This window comes from Microchirus variegatus (assembly GCF_963457635.1).
Source record: "Microchirus variegatus genome assembly, chromosome: 14".
NCBI lineage: Eukaryota > Metazoa > Chordata > Actinopteri > Pleuronectiformes > Soleidae > Microchirus > Microchirus variegatus.
Window position 1 is genome coordinate 168560 of NC_139815.1, and position 21441 is coordinate 190000.

At 41.0% G+C, this 21441-nt stretch overlaps 1 protein-coding gene across 1 annotated transcript in view; it reads right to left on the minus strand.

The window, feature by feature from the left end:
• The window catches only part of nhsb (Nance-Horan syndrome b (congenital cataracts and dental anomalies)), a gene marked incomplete at both ends in the record, with an annotated part of 68500 nt that overhangs the window by 3652 nt on the left and 43407 nt on the right, over positions 1-21441 (minus strand). The window contains 10 exons of the mRNA XM_083900707.1: positions 445-3630; positions 4580-4732; positions 4894-5025; positions 6658-6850; positions 6984-7046; positions 7189-7233; positions 7331-7375; positions 7726-7773; positions 8664-8800; positions 8937-9089. Of these exons, the coding sequence (XP_083756833.1) occupies positions 445-3630; positions 4580-4732; positions 4894-5025; positions 6658-6850; positions 6984-7046; positions 7189-7233; positions 7331-7375; positions 7726-7773; positions 8664-8800; positions 8937-9089 (4155 nt within the window). The remainder of the gene's footprint in view (positions 1-444; positions 3631-4579; positions 4733-4893; positions 5026-6657; positions 6851-6983; positions 7047-7188; positions 7234-7330; positions 7376-7725; positions 7774-8663; positions 8801-8936; positions 9090-21441) is intronic.

Consider the following 21441-nt stretch of genomic DNA (forward strand, 5'->3'; position numbering starts at 1 on the left):
TTGAGTAACATTTATTTTTATTTGACCATCTTTTGTCAATAGTCGGCCGGTGTGGTTTACTTTTCAATAAGTCGTGGTGTGTGGTAACTGTCAGCTGAATATTTGTATGAGTATCATCTTATAACTAACTGACAACCTAATAACTTGACTGACAAACGGATCAGAATAAATAATCCTGACGTAAATGTCTTCTTCTTCTTCTTCTTTTTTGGAGTTGACAGACTGGACGCAGCTTTCTCGTTATTCTGCCCCCTACAGTCTGAAGACGTATCTGCATTTAAGGGGTGTCCCATTTCTAAGTGACAAAATAACCCTCAACACTTGGTTTTGAGGCCAGTTAAGATTAAGGGTTGAGCTTGAGGGTTAAGATAGGAATTGGAATTTGCCCTTAGTGTGTGTTTTTCAAAACAAAAGAGTAATACTCCTTTGAATTTAAAAGCTTACCTTTACTGAAGTAATCCTCTGTGTCAGGAGTCGTGGAATCATCTTTGCACTCCTGCGGTTGCTGCAGATGGGCACTTCTGGTAGCACCTGATGTCACATCATTCTCCTCTTCCTTGTCTAATTGTCCTCCTCTCCTTGCATCGCTGATTAGGTAAGGATGCGATGTCTCCATTGTGGTGCCAGGCACTTTTATTGGACTAGCCCAGGGCCCTGAGTCTGAGTGGAATCCTCCAGCAAACTCGTATGCTGGAGGTGGAGGGTGGTCCGATCGCATTCCTCCTCTTGAACATGCAGCCCTTGGCGGTTCTTTCACCTGCTCTTCCTCTTCTTCCTCTTCGTCGTCATCATCGTCGTCATCCTGGGAGAAGGAGCGCTCCCCCAAAACCCTAAATTCAGAATGCGTATTACTCGAGTGTGTGAGCCCTCTGAACTCTGCGTGTGAGTGGATGTGTGTGTGTAAATCCACAGGCGAAGGGTGCGGCGCTCGTGGCACAGGCCGATGTAAAGGTGAGCTGTCTTCAGACAGTTCTGAGGATGGGTCCATTCGGGTTCTGAAGGCCGTCATGGCCCAGAATGTTCCAGGTCCGTAGCGGTCCTGTCTGAGCAGCAGACTTTCATAGGATGGAGGCCCATCTGGATGACGACCTGGGGGATGTGGTTGGGAATGTTCAGGGGAGAAGGTGTGGTCATGACATGGAGGTCTGGGGGGCGGTCTACGAGGAGGGAGAGGTCTTGGTTTAATAGGTGGAGGTGGAGCCAGAGTAGAAGCACTCGGTGGACATTTGGGTCTTGTGGCGGTCTCTGTGCCGCTTGCCGTTTCTTGGTCTGAAGTAGCAGAACAATCCATAGACTGACTAACAGAATGGAGCTGCACAAAACGAGGAGCAGACTGAGGTATCGCCAATTGATTGGACCTATTAACTGTTGAAGCATGGTTTGAACTCTGTGGCAGGTTGGTATTTGACGTCTCGGGGGGCAACAATTTTGTTCCGGTGGTAAATACGTTTGAAACTCTGTGTTTGGTGTGGTGGAGCGTGTGATAGTGGTGTGTCCGGTGGGATAGCGTGTGTCTGACGTAGCCACCGTGAAGAACATTGAGATCGAGTTGAGAAGGTGGAGGTGGGAAGTCCGGGTCTCTCTTATAGCTCGAGGAAATGGAAACTCCATCCCTGGGAAAGTGCTGCAAGGAGGAGAGAGAAGACTTCCTCTCTGGTACTTTGGGCTTTCTTTTGCCAGTGGAGGGAGATAGAGGTCCTGGGAAGAATGCAGCTGATGATGAGGGCAAGGTTGACGTTGGGGTCTCTGATTGGCTGGAGTAGCCACTAGATGGTGAGGCCAGGCCAGCCAGCTTCTCAGGAGACCCAAGTTTGAAGTCTCCAGGTGGGAGAGGTGGACTAGCTGCCCTGGTCTCTGAGGCCGGGGCAAAGGCCTGGCTTTGTGTTTCTGTGGAGGAGGAAGAGCTGTCTGGTGACTTCATACACTCCATGACAGTCGTGCCTGTGGCTGTGCTTGAGTTCGACATAGAGGTGTACTCACCATTGTTGGACTTCGGCTCAGTGTTGTGAAGCCACAGGTCTGCATAGTCAGATTGCACAGCGCCTTCATCCTTAAATGAGTGTGTATCTGCAGAGCTGAAGGACATGGGCTCTACTATGTCCACGGTTTCACTCAGCCCCATTCCCCACGTCCCTAAAGGCTCTGCCACTAAGCAAGATGTCTCCAATGGTTCGGGAACACCTCCGATCTCGAGCTCCAGTTCTAGCTTCAAATCTGTGGAAGACAAGTTAATCTCTTGTTCACTAACTGTCTTTGGTTGATCTTGATCTGCCTGCGTATCTGTTCCCACGTCAACACAAACGCTGTTCTCCTTCAAGGAAGAAGTCCGTTTGGGCGGCGGAGGTTTGACTTTCGGTTTTCTCATTGAACGACAGATCCTCCCCAGGGTCATCGTGCCTGCTCTGAAGTCATCTGAGGGGTGATGGTAAACTCCAGGAGATAGAGCTGCCGCTCCACCATTGGACTGACTGCAGCCTGTTCCCGGGTGTGCATAGTTATACATGTATCCTCTGTAACTCTGATTACACTCCCCAAAATGCACAGACGACGAGTGGAAACTCTCTGTGTCAGTTGTGTAATGAGAACCCAAAACTTTCTCACTGTTACTGGATTTGTGGTCATTAAAACAGGTTTGGTCTTCTAGACCTTGTTTGGAGCTGTACCCCTGGGTCAACCTTTGGGTGTGATCAGGGTCTTGGTCTGGGTCAGTCTGGTCCTGGTCTGGAGGGTAATTCCACTCGCCTTCACTTGCTGTACTGACCCCTGCATCATCCAGCTGGTCTGTGGCTGAGGACGTGAATGAGCTTGACCTGTGGCCCTGACCCTGTGGTCTGAGGTCAGAGTGGTACGAAGGATCCAAGGAATATCCCTCATCAATGGCGTTGGGCACAGTGTTGAGCGAGAGCTCTGAGTCGCAGTGGGACGATCCTGTCAGTGGTGGAGAAGAGGGCGGGGGAATGGTTTCAGATGTTTGAGAGGGGCAGGTGGAGCTGGAACCACTCCAGTTCCCACTTGATGATTGGTGGTCCTCCTTGTGGTCCACATGGCTGCCTAGCACTCCCGTTGTAGACACAGAGTGAATAGGACTGCTGAACGTATCTGAACTTGATGAGATCTCACAGCTACCCATGTCAGCTTTGCGGGGTAAGCGAGATCGCCCCCTCTCCTTCCAGCTGTGTTCAGGGCTTCCTCCTCCACCGACTCCTCTCTCTCTTTCCCCAGATCGCTGCAACCTTTTTAGGCTTCCAAGTTGCAGTGGCTCAGGAGGGGCCTGGTCGTCCGTGCTCTCCTCCTCATCCTTCATCATCATCATCTTCATCCTCGGACTAGGGCCAGGTGGAATAAAGTCCTCAGCTTCGTAAGGCGACATGTCCTCATCTTCATCGTCGTCGTCGTAATTGTCATCATCGTCATCGTCGTCATCGTCGTCATCGCTGTCCATTAGACGTCCACCTTCTCGCGGCAGGCTGCGAGAGCGTAGGCGTCCACCATGGGCTGAGGCAGAGGTGTATGTGGAGTCTGACTGGTCTCCCAGGGAGGAAATGTTGCCTGTTGAATGCGATAGAGAGGCGGGGATTCCCTGATGGCCACGTTGCGCTCGGATGCGCCTTCTGGAGGGAGCAGCTGTACCTGAAGATGAAAAGACAGAAGAAAGAGAAGGAAACAGAGGGAGCGTTTTTTTTAATAAAGGTGTACCTCATCCATGTTGACTATTCCAAATTTACATTTGAATTACAGTTTGATGGAAATTGTTTGAGGATGAAAGTACACTAGTTTGATTGATAGCTTTTAGATGATTAGATGTCCTATTCTAACTTAGCAATGGCTGCTATCTGAGTATTTTTACAACATCACTTTAGCAATGAACTGCTAGCTCAAAGGTCCCGTTCAGACCTGGTATACATCCGTCCCGAGAGATTTGAGATTTCACCTGTAGATGACACAACAACTGTTCAAACGTAGCGCTTACAATGTGCCCTGAATGCACCTCATGTGACCGCATGAGATTTGAATCTGGCTTGGTCCAGGCTGCATTTAAAAATACACTGATGTCATGTTTGTTCCCAAGAATCTAACTGTACAGATGTCTAGGTGTTTGTGTGTCAAGTTGGTAGAAGTGAATCAGAGCACTTCTCACGCTGCTGTAACATGAAATAACCGTCAGCGAGAGATGATCGTGTTAATATTGTGGTGGTGGCTTCAAGTAAATCGGTGTAAAATACTGTGAATCTGTAGTGATTCAGATGATGTCAGTCAATGAAGCAATCTCTCCTCTGTCCTGGCGATCGAATGCATTCACGCAAAAAAAGAGAACAAAAAACAAACACCCAAATGTGGCTTTGTGATCAGATCTGAGGACGCATTCATGTCGGATTGGGAGTGTTCATATCTGCACATGATCACTCAAGACTTCTGTAAATACCAGGTCTGAATGGGGTCAAACAATTTTGCCATTTAATTTATAGAAGGGGATTGAGCAAAAAAAAAAAATCCTGTTTTTTTTTTTTTTTTTTAATCTTTCCTAAAAATAAACTACAAGCAAAGAACAAAATGTACTTGTTCGTTGTCAGAAACGTACATGCTATAAGGAAATCGTCTGTCTGGCAGCCAGAGTCACGAGTGTGATGGAGGCGACCACTGATTGAAAGATCTTCCTGACAGAGAGAGAGTTGGTGCGGGTTGGCATGGACGATCACTGTGCGCTCTCTTGCTACGGGTGATTCATCTGAGTCTAAATGCAAAGAGACAAAGCATGTTGTGTGTCTGAGATATCATGTGCAAACCTTCTCTTTAGAGGATGAAGATAAATAATATGAAGGAAATGATGCAGAATTAAAACCCATACAGTAAAAAAAAAATACACTTTCTATCAGTCAGCGGATTTGCCCATACCCAAGTCGTGATGTACTCTTTTGGGGATTCCTGTGATGGTCTTCCTCCGCCTCAGCTTCCTCCTCCTCTGAAGAACTGATTGGGAGTGAACGAGTGAGCAACGAGCGCTTGCTTCCCTGTCGAACCCAACTCCTGCAATAACAACACAGAGAGCATAAGACAAAGGCAGTGTACAGTTCATCTACACAGAAGAACCCATACATGCCCATACACAGTGGTGTAGTCTACGTGTTACGCAGGAGTCTACCTACTACAAAAGGGCCAGGATTTCGATATAACCACTTGAAAAATTGGTATTCATACGTATCAATTCTGTGTGGGTTTTTTTTGACAGAAATTATACTCGTAATTTATTTTTGCAAATAAAGAGTAGAGATGACTGTCATTTTCATTAAAAACACTAAATATAATAAAATTCATCATGTGCATAATCTTTTTGTAGGTTATTGTGTTGCTGGTTTGGCAACCCGTGCTGACACTACACCCACTACAGTAGATCACACGACACCACTGCTCATACAGTATGTCTGCACAGCTTCTTCTTTTAGAAGAAACTACACACTGATGGCATCACACAGAAAAAATCTAATTTAAATACCAAATATCCAACAAATCCATATCTTTTACAATGGGCTAAATTGTGTCGGTCACCCACTGGAACACTATTTGGAATGTGTATGCAGGATCAGACGAGGTTGCATCCAGATCTGATCCAGATTAAGGATTCTAAATTTAAATCTAAATTTAACAAGTTCAGCAACATCTTAATAGCAACAGGATGAATGTGAATCAAAATGTAAACATCTCAGGTGCTGGTTTGTAAAACTTGAGAGTGACAAAGTGTTTAAGCCTTGGTCAAGTTAAGTGTGTGTGTCTGTGCTGTCTGAGCAATCTTGTTTTCAGTTACACTGATAATAAACAAGGACACTGAGCAACTTCGAGGCAAAACAAGAAAAAAACACAGAATAACAGTCTAATCTGCTGATCTGACACTGAGAGCTTTCTCATATCTGTCCTCGCAACAAGGATCTTGAAGCAACATTAAAATGTGGTTCTCTCTAACCTGGTGCATTATCAAAAATATTAATAAACTTGACCCCAGTTACATGAATGCCCTTTTTTTTTAATACAACCACTCAGTGTAATTCTACAAGTTATCCAGCAGAGGATGCTGTGAACGCAGCTTGGCCTGCATCCATGCCCTCTGGGACTCATGAGAAGAAGAAGACAACATTGATGTTGTGTTGTTTTGAGGTGACAATAGAGTTTGGGGTCACCTATACAATTTTTTTGTGTTTTCCATTAAAAGTCACACTTTTATTCATCAAAAGAGTTTCAAAATGAATAGCAAATATAGTCAAGACATTGACAAGATTAGAAATAATGATTTTTATTCTAAATAATAATTTTGTCCTTTCCTCAAAGAACCAGCCAAACTGTTTTCAGCTGTGCTAACATCATTGCACAAGGGTTTTCAAGGGTTTTCTAATCATCAATAGTCTTCTAACATGATTAGCAAACACAATGTACCATTAGAACAGTGGAAATGTGCCTCTATACACCTATGTACATATTCCATTAAAAACCAGATGTTTGCAGCTAGAATAGTCGTTTACCACATTAACAATGTATAGAGTGTATTTATGATTCATTTAACGTTATATTCATTGAAAATAAGTGTTTTTCCTTCAAAGATAAGGACATTTCTCATATTCTCCCAAAGCCTTGAAAGCCTTGAACGGTAGTGTTTGCTAATGGTCTCACCTGTGACATTGATGGGGATGATGCAGGAGGAGATGGAGTGAGAATCTGCAGTTATCTTCGGATCTGACAGAGCGAGGTTTTCCTTGGACGAGTTTGTGTGTTTCTCCTGGGTGGAGGAAGCGTTGAGGGCAGAGGCCTTTGCTCGGTGACCTCCAGTGACCTCACCGCCGTCGTCTTCCCCTGTTGAGGTAGCCTGGACGAGGGAAAGCGGAAAAAGCAACATCACATCACATGCTGACACTGTCCTCACAGAAGTGGCACAATATTTTCCCATCATCTCTCTAACGTTACAAAAACAAAGGAAACACAACACAAATTCCCAATACCTTTCTATTCCATGGGATGAAGATGCAACTTTCAATGGGGTGAAGTGAGTAAAAGCACTCAAACTATGAACATAAAATACAACAAAAGAACACAGGACAAGAAAATAAATGTCCAAAAAAAAAAGGATGAATCAAGGTTACAAAATGGCCTCTTAAACAATCTGTATAGTGTTGTCGTTTTTGACTATGTAAGAATGTTTCTTACCTTTCTTTGGATCGTCTGCATATCTGCTTCTCTCCCCGGCCTCTCCTGTGACGGCGGGAAAACACATCATTGTTCAGAGCGTTTAAAAACATTTACAATCACATTTTATTTTGAATGAAATGAGGTCAATGGATTCTCATACTTTTCTCTGCATGGTCTGGATCTCTGTTTCTCTCACCGTCCTCTCCTTCAGACCATTCGGAAACACAGAAGTCAAGGTTAAATTAGTTCAAAGAAAAAAAGAAAAAAAAGACATCATTTCTTATGGGAAAATACACAAAAAATGACCAATATAACCACAACACAATAAATTAAATTAAAAAAAGGAACCACAAAACCCCACAGCGGTGTACACACACACAGATGGACGTTGAACAGATGAACACACATTCAGACACACACACAGTTTATTTTAGACGTCAACACACACACACACACACACACACACACACACACACACACACACACACACACACACACACACACACACACACACACACACACACACACACACACACACACAGATTTCTCTTTTACCTTCCTGGGTTGATAGTCTAACTCTCTCTCTCTCTCTGCTCTCTCTTGCTGCATGGCAACATGAGAATGAGACATTGTGTCAGTTTATCGTTAAAAAAACATATTTGAAAAAAACAAAAAACTCTAAAAGTTGTTATTTAAAAGGTGATTGAGGTTTTTCTCACTGTCCCAAATTCATGTATTTAAAACCATTGACCATAAATAATGTGAAGTATAATTTCCTTTATACTCATGGTTCAAATCATGTGCCCCTACCACATATGAATCTGAATAAACCTACATTATGGCTTTTATTATCTAGTAAGTATATGTATATAGCATTTTTCATATTAAGTAATATAGCAAAAAGTGCTTCACAGGGTAAAAACATAAATAAGGAGATAGTCCAGTCAAGTAAAATGAGCTAGAATATAAGAATAGATCTAAAGTTAGATTTAAAAGTATGTGCAAAAAATGATAAAATAGCAGATTTAGATGTAACAATAGATAAAATATATGAATAAATACAGTTATAGGCAGACAATAAGTGAAACAATGGTCCCAATAAAAACACAAATGAATATAGTATAGTGTATAGTGTAAAGTATATACTGTGTATATAGATAGATACATATATACGTATATATATACATATATGCATATATGTATATATTTACACTATATTGGATTTTCGGGATACTGTGTGTGTATATATAATATATACACACACAGTATCCCGAAAATTTAAAAATCTAATATCATGCATCCCTGTCAGCTACGCTTAGATCTGACGGTTATTCTTAAATATGTTTATATTTTTTATGACATAAATATAAATAAAGTTCCTCTGACTCTGACACATGCAGAAGCTCAGTGAGCTCAGACTTCAAGTGTGAGAAACACTTAAACAAACTGCTCTCAAAGAGAGAACAGAGTCCAGACACACGTCACTTCCTCACCGCTCGAGCCAGACGACTCCTCTGTTGCCGGCGAATGGAGTGAGGTGAGGGGAAGGTTGGCATAGGGGGCGCCACTGAGATGGAGATGGTCACCCTGTTTCTCTCTCGACTTGTGGAGCGCTGGTGCTGTTGTTCGTCTGTAAAACAAACACAGAAAAACACGTCATGCTTTATTACATATATATACTTTATTTATCTATTTTTAAACACAGTATGGTCGGACTCTCTCTCTCTCTCTCTCTCTCTCTCTCTCTCTCTCTCTCTCGCTCTCACCTCGATTCAGGGCTCTGAGACTGAGCTGAGCGTTTCTGTGCAGCTCCTCCAAACACGGCGGCCGAGTGCAGGGATGAAACACGTTGTGTTGGTGGTGCCATGAAGCCTGATAGTGGAGCGACAGCTTGCTTTCTATATCCAGGTTTGACACGGCTGCAAAGACAGAGGAAATACCACGTATTAAATGAAAGGAATCCCTTTGATTGCTCTGTTTTGTCGATATATCTGCTGTTACCATAGAGATCACATAACCGCACACAAAGTCGTAGCCGTATTAGCCCATTTTATGACAAGGACGGGTTTACACCAGTGGTGTCAAACTCATTTTCACTGAGGGTCACATCAGCATCATGGTGACCCTCAAAGGGTCAGATGAGACCGTCATACAGAATAAATGTAACTAAATGTTACCAAATATAATGTCAAATAAAGGTAACTACTCTGTAACATGTTGCTAAATAACTTTCTGTATTTATTACTTATTCAATTTTTACTCGTCGCGCGAAGCACATACGATGATACACTGCCATCTAGCGGCGGTGCCGTCACTTTGCGGATATCGCGTTTGCCATGCATTGTGGGAAATGTAGCTCATGGTCAACGCACGACTTAAAGTAGCACAGACCTATTTTAACACAGATTTCGCGGGCCACATAAAATGACATGGCGGCCACATCTGGCCCCCGAGCCTTGAGTTTGACACATGTGGTCTAGACATTGATTGACAAGCTTGGTTGATGAGTGTGTTTTGTGTGTTTTCTTAGGTCCATTAGTACAGCACTGTTTTGCTCTCATACATTAAATGTTTGTTTTCACTGATTATGTGAAAGACAGATAAGAACATACATTTACAAATTGAATGCAAATATCTAATCAACAGCAGCTGACCACACTGGACACACTATTGTGTACACACTATACCCAATAGTGTCCAGAGTGTGTATTATTATCCACCCTTAACAAAAAACCCTGTATGAGACCAATGAACAAACCTAGGGCTAGAAATAAGTCGTGAGCCTGAGTTGACCTTGGTTTGAACCCACTTTTGACAGCATTTTACAAAATGTTACCGTCAACACTATTTCTGTTCCTGAATATTCTGGATTCAAACCCACAGCGAGCAGAGCATGTGGCAGCATCCCTTAAACACAACATTCATTCCCAAACTACACCACAATTAAGGCAACGTCGTTCTCATCACCTTTTATGGTTGTTATTTATGAAAAGATTAGAGTTCTGGTCGAACGAACGGTAGTTAACAGAGGGGAAATACAAGTTCTGGTCACATTTGTAGAACAACTCCTAATCCCTGTTTAATTAGAGCCAGGTCAGGGTTTACATGGACAACCGTGCACAATGTGCACAGTACACAAAAACATTTTTAAAAATATCAAAAATCCTGTGTTTTAGTACCTGTTTGTGTAATATGGGCTGTACTCATAAATATACTCATTTAAGTTATTGTTGCCCTGCATATTTGTGTGTGTTTGTGTGTGTGTGTAGCTCTGTAATTTCAATTTGTCGGGCTTGGGCTAATTCTGACACATTTACAGGAACATTTGTACAACTACAAATGTGTTCAACGTCTAAACCAATAAATAAACAAATAAATAATTGAATTGCTAAATAAATAAATACGAGACACGTGCCATGACCTGCCAGCAGGTGGCAGTTAAAACCACTTCACCCCTGCACACCAGCAGACCACTGCTCCTCCTCCATGTTTGTTTATCATTATGATATAATTGGCACAATTACGAGAAAACACAGAAATCCAACCATGAATGATGAATAACAGAGAATCACTAACTTTAATGTTGAAAGATAAGAATCAAAGGGAGTTCTTCCTGTGATGATGATGATGACGATGATGATGATGATTAAAAGCGTCTCCTCAGCCTTTGTGACGGCAGCTGGATCCCATTTCTCCTCCTTTTAACTTAAAATGCAAAATGCAATTGTGTCCTTGAAAGCAACACTGTACATCAGTAGCCAGGCAACCTTTCACTGCAAAACCAAGGCTCGTATTTTTGCCCGCAATTAAATCAGCGAGCTCACATCAACAGTGTTCAGCTGCCTTTTAAAAAACAACAAAAAAACAGCAACAACAACAAAAACTACAAGGTTAAAGAAGCACAGAGGATTATTCTGCATACACACACAAGGCTCTCTTTTGGAAAAACATGTTTTCTTATTGTTGTTTCTTTTAAAGGAGAGGGTAATAAACAAGATACAAGTGAAGAAAAACCCTGAGAAGTTACATCTACGTAAGAGGAACGTTTTACTACAATGTTATTTTTTTATTCCTTTTTCCAGCTCGTTGATTTATTTTTAACCATTTTAGCTTTTTTTTTCTCTTAAAGCTGAAAGATGGCGTTTTTAATAAGGGAGAAGAATCTTTCTTATGATTATCAGATCACAAACGTGACAGATGTGCAACAACATCAGTTATCTGCACTGTCAGTGGACATTTCCATTTATCAAGTAAGAAAAACAACAACAGAATATTGGACCAAAGGTGTTTCTATTGCCGTAAGTAGACCTCCATAACTAACATATATGTGCAACAGGACCACTATATGTGAGCTTTTAGTCTTTTTAACTCATCTACAGTTTGGCATTGTTGATGTTGATAGCTTTATTTTTGTGTCGGACGTTTCTGCCTGTGACATGTAGTCAAGACCACCTCATCCTAGACCAAAACAATCTCAAGACCACTTTGTGGTCTGTAGACATACAACTCTGAGCTCAATATTTGTTATTTGGTGTAAAAAAAGAAAGTTTGTTGTGATTGATGTTGCACACAAAAATAAAAATAGTATGCAGCCATAACTTCTTATAACTACATATGGGTATATACATAACAAGATCCACTGTGAACACCATGAAGAGTTAGAATGACAGTATGATATGAGGCATCAACACCAAACAACAGCTCCTGCTCTTTTGTAAAGCACGAAAAAAAAGGCTGCGAGAATCAAAAGAATCATAGAGATGAGAACTTTGATGTCACAGCGGGAAAACTCTTTTTTTCTCTCCTCCTGCATGATTTTTTATATTTTTTTAATATCTGTGGGTGCATGTTAGTCATTAGTGGGTAATGTATTATTATGGTATGGTATCTGGGTCAGGCAGCACAACTCATACGGTGGCAGTCGCTGCAGAATCTTGTCACAGTATATACACAGCTTTGTGTTATGTAAGAAACACACAGAATATAAACGAGGGAAAAACTGACAGTGGCTCAAGCAGCTTCACCATCATCTCTTCAACAGTGGACTGAAAGTGTGTTTATCTTCATTTCATCAGGCCTGTACTTTAATCACAGCAGTTACTGTCTTTGATCACAGGACTAATCCTGTCTGTTCCAAAGGTTCGTACCAGATTGGGGAAAAAAGTCATTTAAATATGCAGCTCCTTCTTAGAACCTACAGGACTGTCTGAAACTGCAAACACCTGCTCTCATTGGACAGTTTAAAACAGGGCAGGACGGATCCCTATATTGAATGTTTTTGGACTGTGGGAGGAAGCCAGAAAAACCCGGTGAAAACCCACACACACACACACGGGCAGAACATGCAAACTTGTTCCCACCAGGGGCTTGAACCCAGGTCTTCTTGCTGCAAAGGCAAGAGCGCAAACCATCCATCCATCTATCATCTATCACTTTATCCTCCACCAGGGGGTCGCAGGGCATAGGGCGATAGGCGGGTACACCCTGGACAGTTTGCTCGTCCATTGAGAGACAAACAGCCATTCACTCTCACACTTACAGTCAATTTAGAGTGACAAATTCACCTAATCTCCAAATCTGCATGTTTTTGGACTGTAGGAGGAACCCGGAGAACCCGGAGAAAACCCCCACACACACACACACAGGGAGAACAACACAAACTCCACACAGAAAGACCCTTGTTCCCACCGGGGGAATTGAACCCTGGGTCTTCTTGCTGCAAAGGCATGTACATATTTGACATATTTCACCTTTAATCTTTCTATTTTCGATGATTCTGCAGTAACTCATAACAACTCATCATTCTCATCCTTACAGAGAGCAGAGGTCTCAAACTCAAAAGACTGATCTTAAAATGATATGTATCATATAATTATGATAACTTAAATCATTTGAAGTGTTAGAGTGTTTGTAACTAATGAATGAACTAACAGAAATAACTAATGATGACTTGACTTGGGCCACATAAAATCTCAAGTGTGAGACTTCCACATTAGAGTATAGCAGTCACTATTTTGATGGTATATTTAATAATTTAAGTCAGTAAATATTGAACTAAAGCTGGACTTATAAGGATAAATTGCAGGTCACATTGCATCAGAAAAATCCCAATTACATCACAATGACAGGAAATAATAATATAAATAATGATCATTGAATTAAAAGCACACCATCACATAGTTATAGTAGATAATGATATTATTATTTTACCTCTGGATCGCACAGGGACACATCCAAAACCAAGACAAACCAAAGCCATGGTCAGGGTCTGTTCTCCTCACTGTGTCGCTCCACAGCACCGTGTGTTCACCGCAGTCCTGTCTACAAAACAATCCTCAGCACATACCCGAGCATCATCTGCAGCAGCAGCAGACTCAGACTCCCCCTCCTCCTCCTCCTCCTCCTCCTCCTCCTCCCTCCTCCTCCTCCCTCCTCTTCCACCTGCTCTCCCTCCCTTCAGCTAACCCAACACAGCTCCCGGGAAACAAACACTTCCTTTTTTGTCCACGACTCACTTAGGATTCAACGGCAGCAACGTTTTCCCTCACCGAGCTCACACACATTTCTCTGTTTTATCCCATTCCCCCCTCGTCGTCATGCACATGGTAGAGTCCGGCACTGTCACTGACTGTAATCTTCTTTATGATGCAGTATTATCATGTGAAGGCAGAGGCTGATTCTTCACCATCAAGTATTAACACATTAATCCCCCACATGCTGGGAACATGCAGCTCAATCCTTCCATCATCAGGAAGCAAAGACCTGTGTTTGTGTTTCTGTTCCTCACATGTATTACTATTATTTATATTATTGTAGATTCAAAACAAGATGAAGCATCCCAATGTCAACTACTGCCAGGTGAGAACTCTGAATTGTTCCAATCCAACTTTATTTATAAAGCACTTTAAAAACAACAGCTGACATGTTATGCTGCAGACACCGATCATCATCATCTTTTTCTCTCAAGTTCACCTGAGGTTTTACTTTTGAGGTCCTTGACCATGACCATGACCATGCAGACAGATACCCTCACCTGTCTTTAATCTGTATGCAACCACAGTAGAGTTACACCATGTGAATATATTACATTTAACCATCTTAAATTTCACCCCTTGCACAAAAACACTGCACTTTTCTTATTCAATAGCAATTTTTTTTTTTCAAATTTCGTGAGACCTCCACGTTCGAAAATAAAAATTATTTTATTTGTTCATTCATTAATTTGACCAACATTGCCAAATTTTTGTTATTTGTCTTCTTATTCGTGTGTCAAAATGAGGTCATTACTGGAAAAAAATAAGTCACTCAATTTTTCCAGCATTAAAATAAAGAATGGTTATATATATATATATATACATATATATGTATATATATATATATGTATATATATATAGATAGATAGATAGATACTTCATCTCACAGAGAAATACACAGTTATATATATATATATACATATACATACATATATATACACATATACTCATATACATATATACATACACATACATATATACACACATATACACACATATATACACACACACATATATTCATATATATATACACACATATATACACACAAATATATATATACACACATACACATATATACATATACATATACACATATATATGCATATATGCACACATATACTCATATACATATATACATACACATATATATACACACATACATACACACACATATATATATACACACATACACATATATATACTGTATATACACATACACATATATATACATATACACACACATATAAGTCATAGAAGTCTGATTTTAGTCAAATTTTAGTCACTTCTATATGTGGTGGTTTTTGTCTAGTTTTAGTCAAAAAGAGGAATATAGTCTTAACAAATATATTTAGGTCAATAAGTATTGCAGATTGATGTTGGGCAGTGTCACACATAAGTTGTGAAAATAGTAGCAGACCTATAAGTGCAACACATTGCAACACATATGATTTTTTTAGAGGCTGCACACCGCCCCCTGCTGATGCTCTTCTCCCTCTCCTGCATTGTGCGCCGCTGTAGGCGGACTCTCTGTATCCAACGCACAATGGATAATTTCTCTATGCGCAGTTTTATCCACACATCCATATATGACACACACATAATGATCTTTATGACGAGGATCGAGTACAGTCACGATGAATTACAGGGGATCAGTAGATCTTAGTAAAACGCGTTGACAGATTCTCAAGAGCACACTTTTCATTGGTTTCACTCCTTGAGCTCAATCTTTGTGTAGAAATGCTTTAACGCTGTAATTAAGGGAATATCAGATGCAGCAGATGAGCTGATCTCTTTAGTTAACTGCTCAAAGAGAGAGAACAGAGTTCTGTCGCAGGGAGTTCAGAATCTGTGATGTTTGCAGCCAAGTTTCACTTTTGCGCAGAGAGACTTTCCAGCATTTATTAGGTGCTGTTCCACTGTGTCCTCACATCTTGTTGGAATTGTTTTATTGGTGTTCAAACTGATATTGGACAGACTCTAAGTGGGTATAGACAGGCGTGTGCTGGCCGCAGTTTTTGCGCGCATCATCACAACATAGTTTCGCCGGTTACGATAATTATGTGTCCAGCCATGGCAAAACCGGGATCAGGAATAGAATGCAGCAGCAGAAGCTTTTTAGGTTTTAATTGACACGCACAATAAGCAGAAATGTCATGCATTTTAAACGTTAGACCACCCACTGACATTTTCGTCCATTCTCGTCTCGTGAACGAAAACTCACGCAAGTCTCGCCATGTTTTAGTCATCAAAGAGCCATGTTTATCTAGTCAACGTCTCGCTATCGTCATGAAAAAAAGTGGCATATTTTTTTCATAAATAAAATATATCCACTGGACACACGAGTCCTCTGAGGCTAGAAGTTTGTGTAAAACACTGTGCTCCGCTGTGCAGCCACTCTTCCTCCCTCGCCTGCACTCTCGTATTTCACAGGGACAAGGAGGAGCTACGGTGGAGCTGTGAAGTACTCTGTGAAGTACTCTGTGAAGTACTCTGTGAAGTACTCTGTGAAGTACTTTGCCTGGCGGGGTGCCAACATTCACGGTGAAATGTCCGCACTGTCGTCACTTGGTCGGGAGGTGTAAACATCGCATGTTTTATCGCCTATACTTACACAAAGTGGAACCACTAAAACATGACTGAGTCTTGTTTTTTCACATTTTGGGGACTGGTATGGCCCAATGAGTCCCAAATATAAGTACTAAAAGATTAAAAAGTTGATTTTGCACAATAGGGGACCTTTAACGAAATGATTTCATCATCGTCATCGTTGACGAAAACAACTCTGGTGAATAGAGAATTTAATCTACTCTTTATTTTGTGTCACCACTGATATGCAAGACCCCAGGGCCACGGAAACCAAGAGATTTTTATTATTTTAAAGTAATTACACACTTATGCACACGCACACACACGTGCACACACACGCTTGTGGATAGTATATTCAATTTATGCCAATACACCCTGATGAATGTTACACACGGGACCTTTAAAGCATCTCAATAGTTCACCTAAAGAAGACTTTGTTTTTGTCTACTGAGTCAAATAAACAGCATCTAACACACACACACGCACTCACCACACACACACACACACACACACACACACACACACACACACACACACACACACACACACACACACACACACACACACACACACACACACACACAATGAGATGAGCACCCTGCCTGGTAATCTGCTGTAATCTGGAGCTCTGGCAGTTGACTGACTTTGCAGTTGTCTCTGGGGGAGCTGGCAGCGTTCGCTCAAGTCACTCTCACCCTCCTGCCGCCATCACCGCAAGCAACACACACACACACACACATGCTTCACTGCAGTGGTCAACACACGAGCACGAGCGGAGGTTGTGAATATTAAATGTGCGAATGTTTCATGTGGCTCGCCTCATTTATTAGTCTGTTACAAGAGATTTCCTCAACAGGACTGCAGGGAGGCCTTTAACAGCTCCTCGTCCCCAGGGTCCTGTTGTCAGTGGCGCTATTGAGTGATCTATGAAACATCAGGGCAGCATCACACACTTTTCTCTCTATATATGAGACTATATATATATATATACACTCCACAAACCTGGACCTAACCACCTGATCACTTCATTACTGCCGTCTTTCAAGTCACTTGCTTTCAAATGGAGATGGTGCTCATTTATACATATACTTTTACATTTACTTGTAGGTTATTATGGAGAGAGGCATCTCAGTCACAATTAATTAAATAAATAAATAAAAACATAAATAAATAAATATAATTATTCTTTTAAGGGGACTTTTATTTCCAAATGCCACAGTTATGTATTTATTTCCAGGCTCATTTTCCATTTCCAATCATTGTATGCAAATGAGGGGAGTGGTTAAAGGTGCATTATGTAATAAATCATTAAATCCTCCTAATATGTCACAGAGACTCAGGAATAATGTTCATATAACAAACTGAACTCACCAACAACAACAATACAGACAAAATACTTGCATTAAAAAAAATATTTTCCGTACCGAAAATGTATGTTTATGTTTCGAAATGATGTTTTGGCATGAGGCGCCACCTACTGCCGTCTACCAATCATTGCAGTCAGAGTCTCAGCGGTTGAGCAGCCATGGGTTGCCAGTTACGTAGCTACAAATGAAATGAAACCAAAGGAAACCTAAAAGACCTCGGTATGAATGTCAAAAACGCCAAGATAAAGTATGCGGCAAAGCTTTGGGTCTATATAGGAGATGCTTTTGAACCATATATTATGAACCTCGACAGATAAAATAACTCTATTTCTGTACCTGAAATACAGGAGAGAGAAGTTACCTAATATTTCCAGAGTTACCTAATATCTTATTTACATCCTTGGGCAAGTAAACACACAACTATTAGGACAGAATAAGAACACACACTCATAATCCATAAGAATAAATACAAAAACTAATTAATGAATCAATTAAGACAAAGTGACAATGACATATATAAGATGATACTATCACCTGTAATATACAATAATTTAGTACACACAATAAAGTGCATATACTGCATCTTATTATTTGGATAAATACTTATTTATCTTACTTTAAAGGGACACTGTGTAGTATTTATGGGTTTATATAACCCAAAATCCACTTTTTTATACATATTATGTGCTCCTGCATTGTCTAGTCGCTGTATAATAGTTTTTGTTTCATTTTCGTAGTGTTTCAAAAAGTCATGTAAAATAACATGGTCGCGGACTGCGGTTGCATAGCCACTGTTAGCAGAGAGACGCCATGTTTCTACAGGAGCCTGTAAGGACAAACGCAAGAGAACAAATCAAGCGTCTCTTTACTTGTAGCTGAAGTCCCGCCTCCTCTCTCTCCTCTTCGTCTGCTACGGCCGCGGTAGCTCCGCCCTCTCCCTCACCTCACGAACCTCATCTGCTGACACGGAGAAAGACGACGAGGACGACATTTGACCAGCTGAGGACACCGTAGCGCTCAGGGAAGGGAGGGCGTGAGCAGAGGAGCAGTTCTTTGCTGTAAATTTCAGCCTCTCCTCTAGATGGCACTATAAACTACTTACTTCACCTTTAAAGATAAAATCCTACTGGTTTTTGTTGAGCTTATATTTGAGACATGTATGATGTGTTTTGTTGTGTAAGTAAGAGTTTACACCGTGTTCATAATGCAGACGGCGTGAAGAGTAAAGTATCTTCAGAGTTGACTCATGCTTGTTACCCTGCGATAAATCACACCGCCCTTATCCCCCCCCTTCTTTTCATCACCCATGCCTGTTTTCCAGGCTGCACACACACCTGTGCTATTGTTCCTCTGCACAGTTCTGCTCCTCTGACCTGAGACACTCACGTTAAAGCAAGTGAGGACACATCTGTGCAGGAGTGAGGTGAGTCACAGTCAAAGTGCAGAGGACGGCTTTTATTTATAGCAGACGCCACCGCGTCACACTGACTATCAGCAACAGAAAACAGCAGCAGGTTAAAATGTTCAAGGGATTACACACACACACACACACACACACACACACACACACACACACACACACACACACACACACACACACACACACACACACACACACACACACAAACACACACACACACACACACACACACACACACAAACACACACACACACACACACACACGCACACACGCACACACACGATAGACTCCACAGAGTGAGCTCATGTGCTGCCCCTTAGTGGCATAGCCTGAGTGTTACAAAGTCAGAGAATGTGTGTGTGTTTGTGTGTGTGTGTGTGTGTGTGTGTGTGTGTGTGTGTGTGTGTTCTTGTACTTGCCAACCAACAAAGTGGTTGGCATCACTTCCTTAGGTTGCTATAACATGCTATACTCAATTTGTCAAACAAACAAAAAATTCTAATTTTGAACGACATAGTGTAGTATGACGGTTTTGTCAAATTTTAGACCAACATTTTTGGTCAAATTTTTTTTACAGTTTGGGCGACATAGTATTGTATGACGTTTTTGTAAAAGTTTTGACCAAAAATTATTAAAAAAAAAAAAAAAAATCGAAAAAAGTTTTTTCCAGCCCTTTTTGCTCTGGGGCTCCACCTGCAGACATTTTATGGTACTGCAACCAGTAGTTCTTTGTAGATGTCATTCATGAAGTAGATATTTGTAATTGTGTTGATTTATAAAGTGGAAATGCTGGTCCTCAGAAATGCTGGTCCTCAGTATGCAGCAAGTACAATAATGTGTGTGTGTGTGTGGTGTGTGTGTGTGCGTGTGTGTGTGTGTGTGTGTGTGTGAGAGAGAGAGAGGACCAGTCGTCCTCATGGAGACCAAAACCTGGTTCTAATGAGGCAGAACCTCATATCTAAGGCACCACTTACTATGATTTAAGGTTAGGCATTAACTGGTTATGTGTGGGTTAGGGATTAACCTTTGTTTAGGTTACCAATGCAGTGTCCTAAGAAGAATAGCTATACAAACCTCTGTGTGCGTGTATGTGTGTGTTCTTGTATGTGTAGTTTTATGAGGACCAAAAAACACGTATTACCCATACGAGTGAGGACATTCATTTTGTCTGGTCAATGACACCACGAGTCTTTTAAAATAAATACATGAATTAAGACGACACAATTGTGGAGTGTAAGAATGCATCATTTGAAAATAGTTTAAACAGTTAATAAGTGTGTGTAGCAGATAACAACTATTGTATCACAATCATATTTTGTCCATAAACCAAAATGAATAAGTTTTTAAGATTTGTTTGTTTTATGGAGCAGAAAATATTTAAGGTTTAAGAAGCTAAAAAAAACAAAGTATTAAAGTCAAAATCCCAGATTTATCTCATGATCTTATAACGTGAACAATGAGTTTGGAAAGAATTAAAAAAACATGAATGTGAGTCAAAGTGTTTGTGTGTCAGCAGACGCACTTTAATGTTTTATTATCTTCTTGTTGTTCCTTTAAATAACCAACAACCTATTTCTTCAGTATCAATACTGCAGTGTGTTCCTAAAGAGTCAGAGGAAAATGTTTTTATTCAGACTAAATAAACACACACACACACACATGGATTAAATGTTGTGTACGTGATGAGTGTCACATTGTATATTTGTCTGCTTGCATAACTTACTTAGCGTGGATTTGAACCAACAACCCCTGAATTGCTAGAATAGAACAACCTTTTTTTTTTCATAACAAAAATATCAAAAACTGTCCTATTGTGACTTTGTTGACCAATAAACGCCACGACGGCGCCCCCTGGGTGAAGACGGAGGGGTTGGTTTGTTTGTTGTTGTTTTTTAATCCATCTATATCCAACACTTATTTACTGTATTTACACTGGAAACAGTGTGTGTTGTGTGTGTGTGTGTGTGTGTGTGTGTGTGTGTGTGTGTGACAGCAGTGCATGTGCTCAGCCCATGTTGGTGGAACGGCAACAGGACGAGACATCGCCCATGTTATTTATAACTGCGTGTCTCTATGGAAACCGGCACATATGCCAGGGGAGGGGGGAGGAGGGAGGGGGGGGGGGAGGATCTCCTGCTGTGAATGTGTTGAGGAAGACTCCTATTAGTGGTCATAGTGTGAATGGGTGAGTATATGTGTGTTTACAGGGGGAGAGTAATCAGACACACACACATACACATGTGTATATATATATATATATAGATATTTAATGTTGTTTTTTCTCCTTTCATATAAAGTGATTAGTAAATAATCCTAATTTCAGGAAACACTAATCCACATCATCATCATCATCATCATCAATA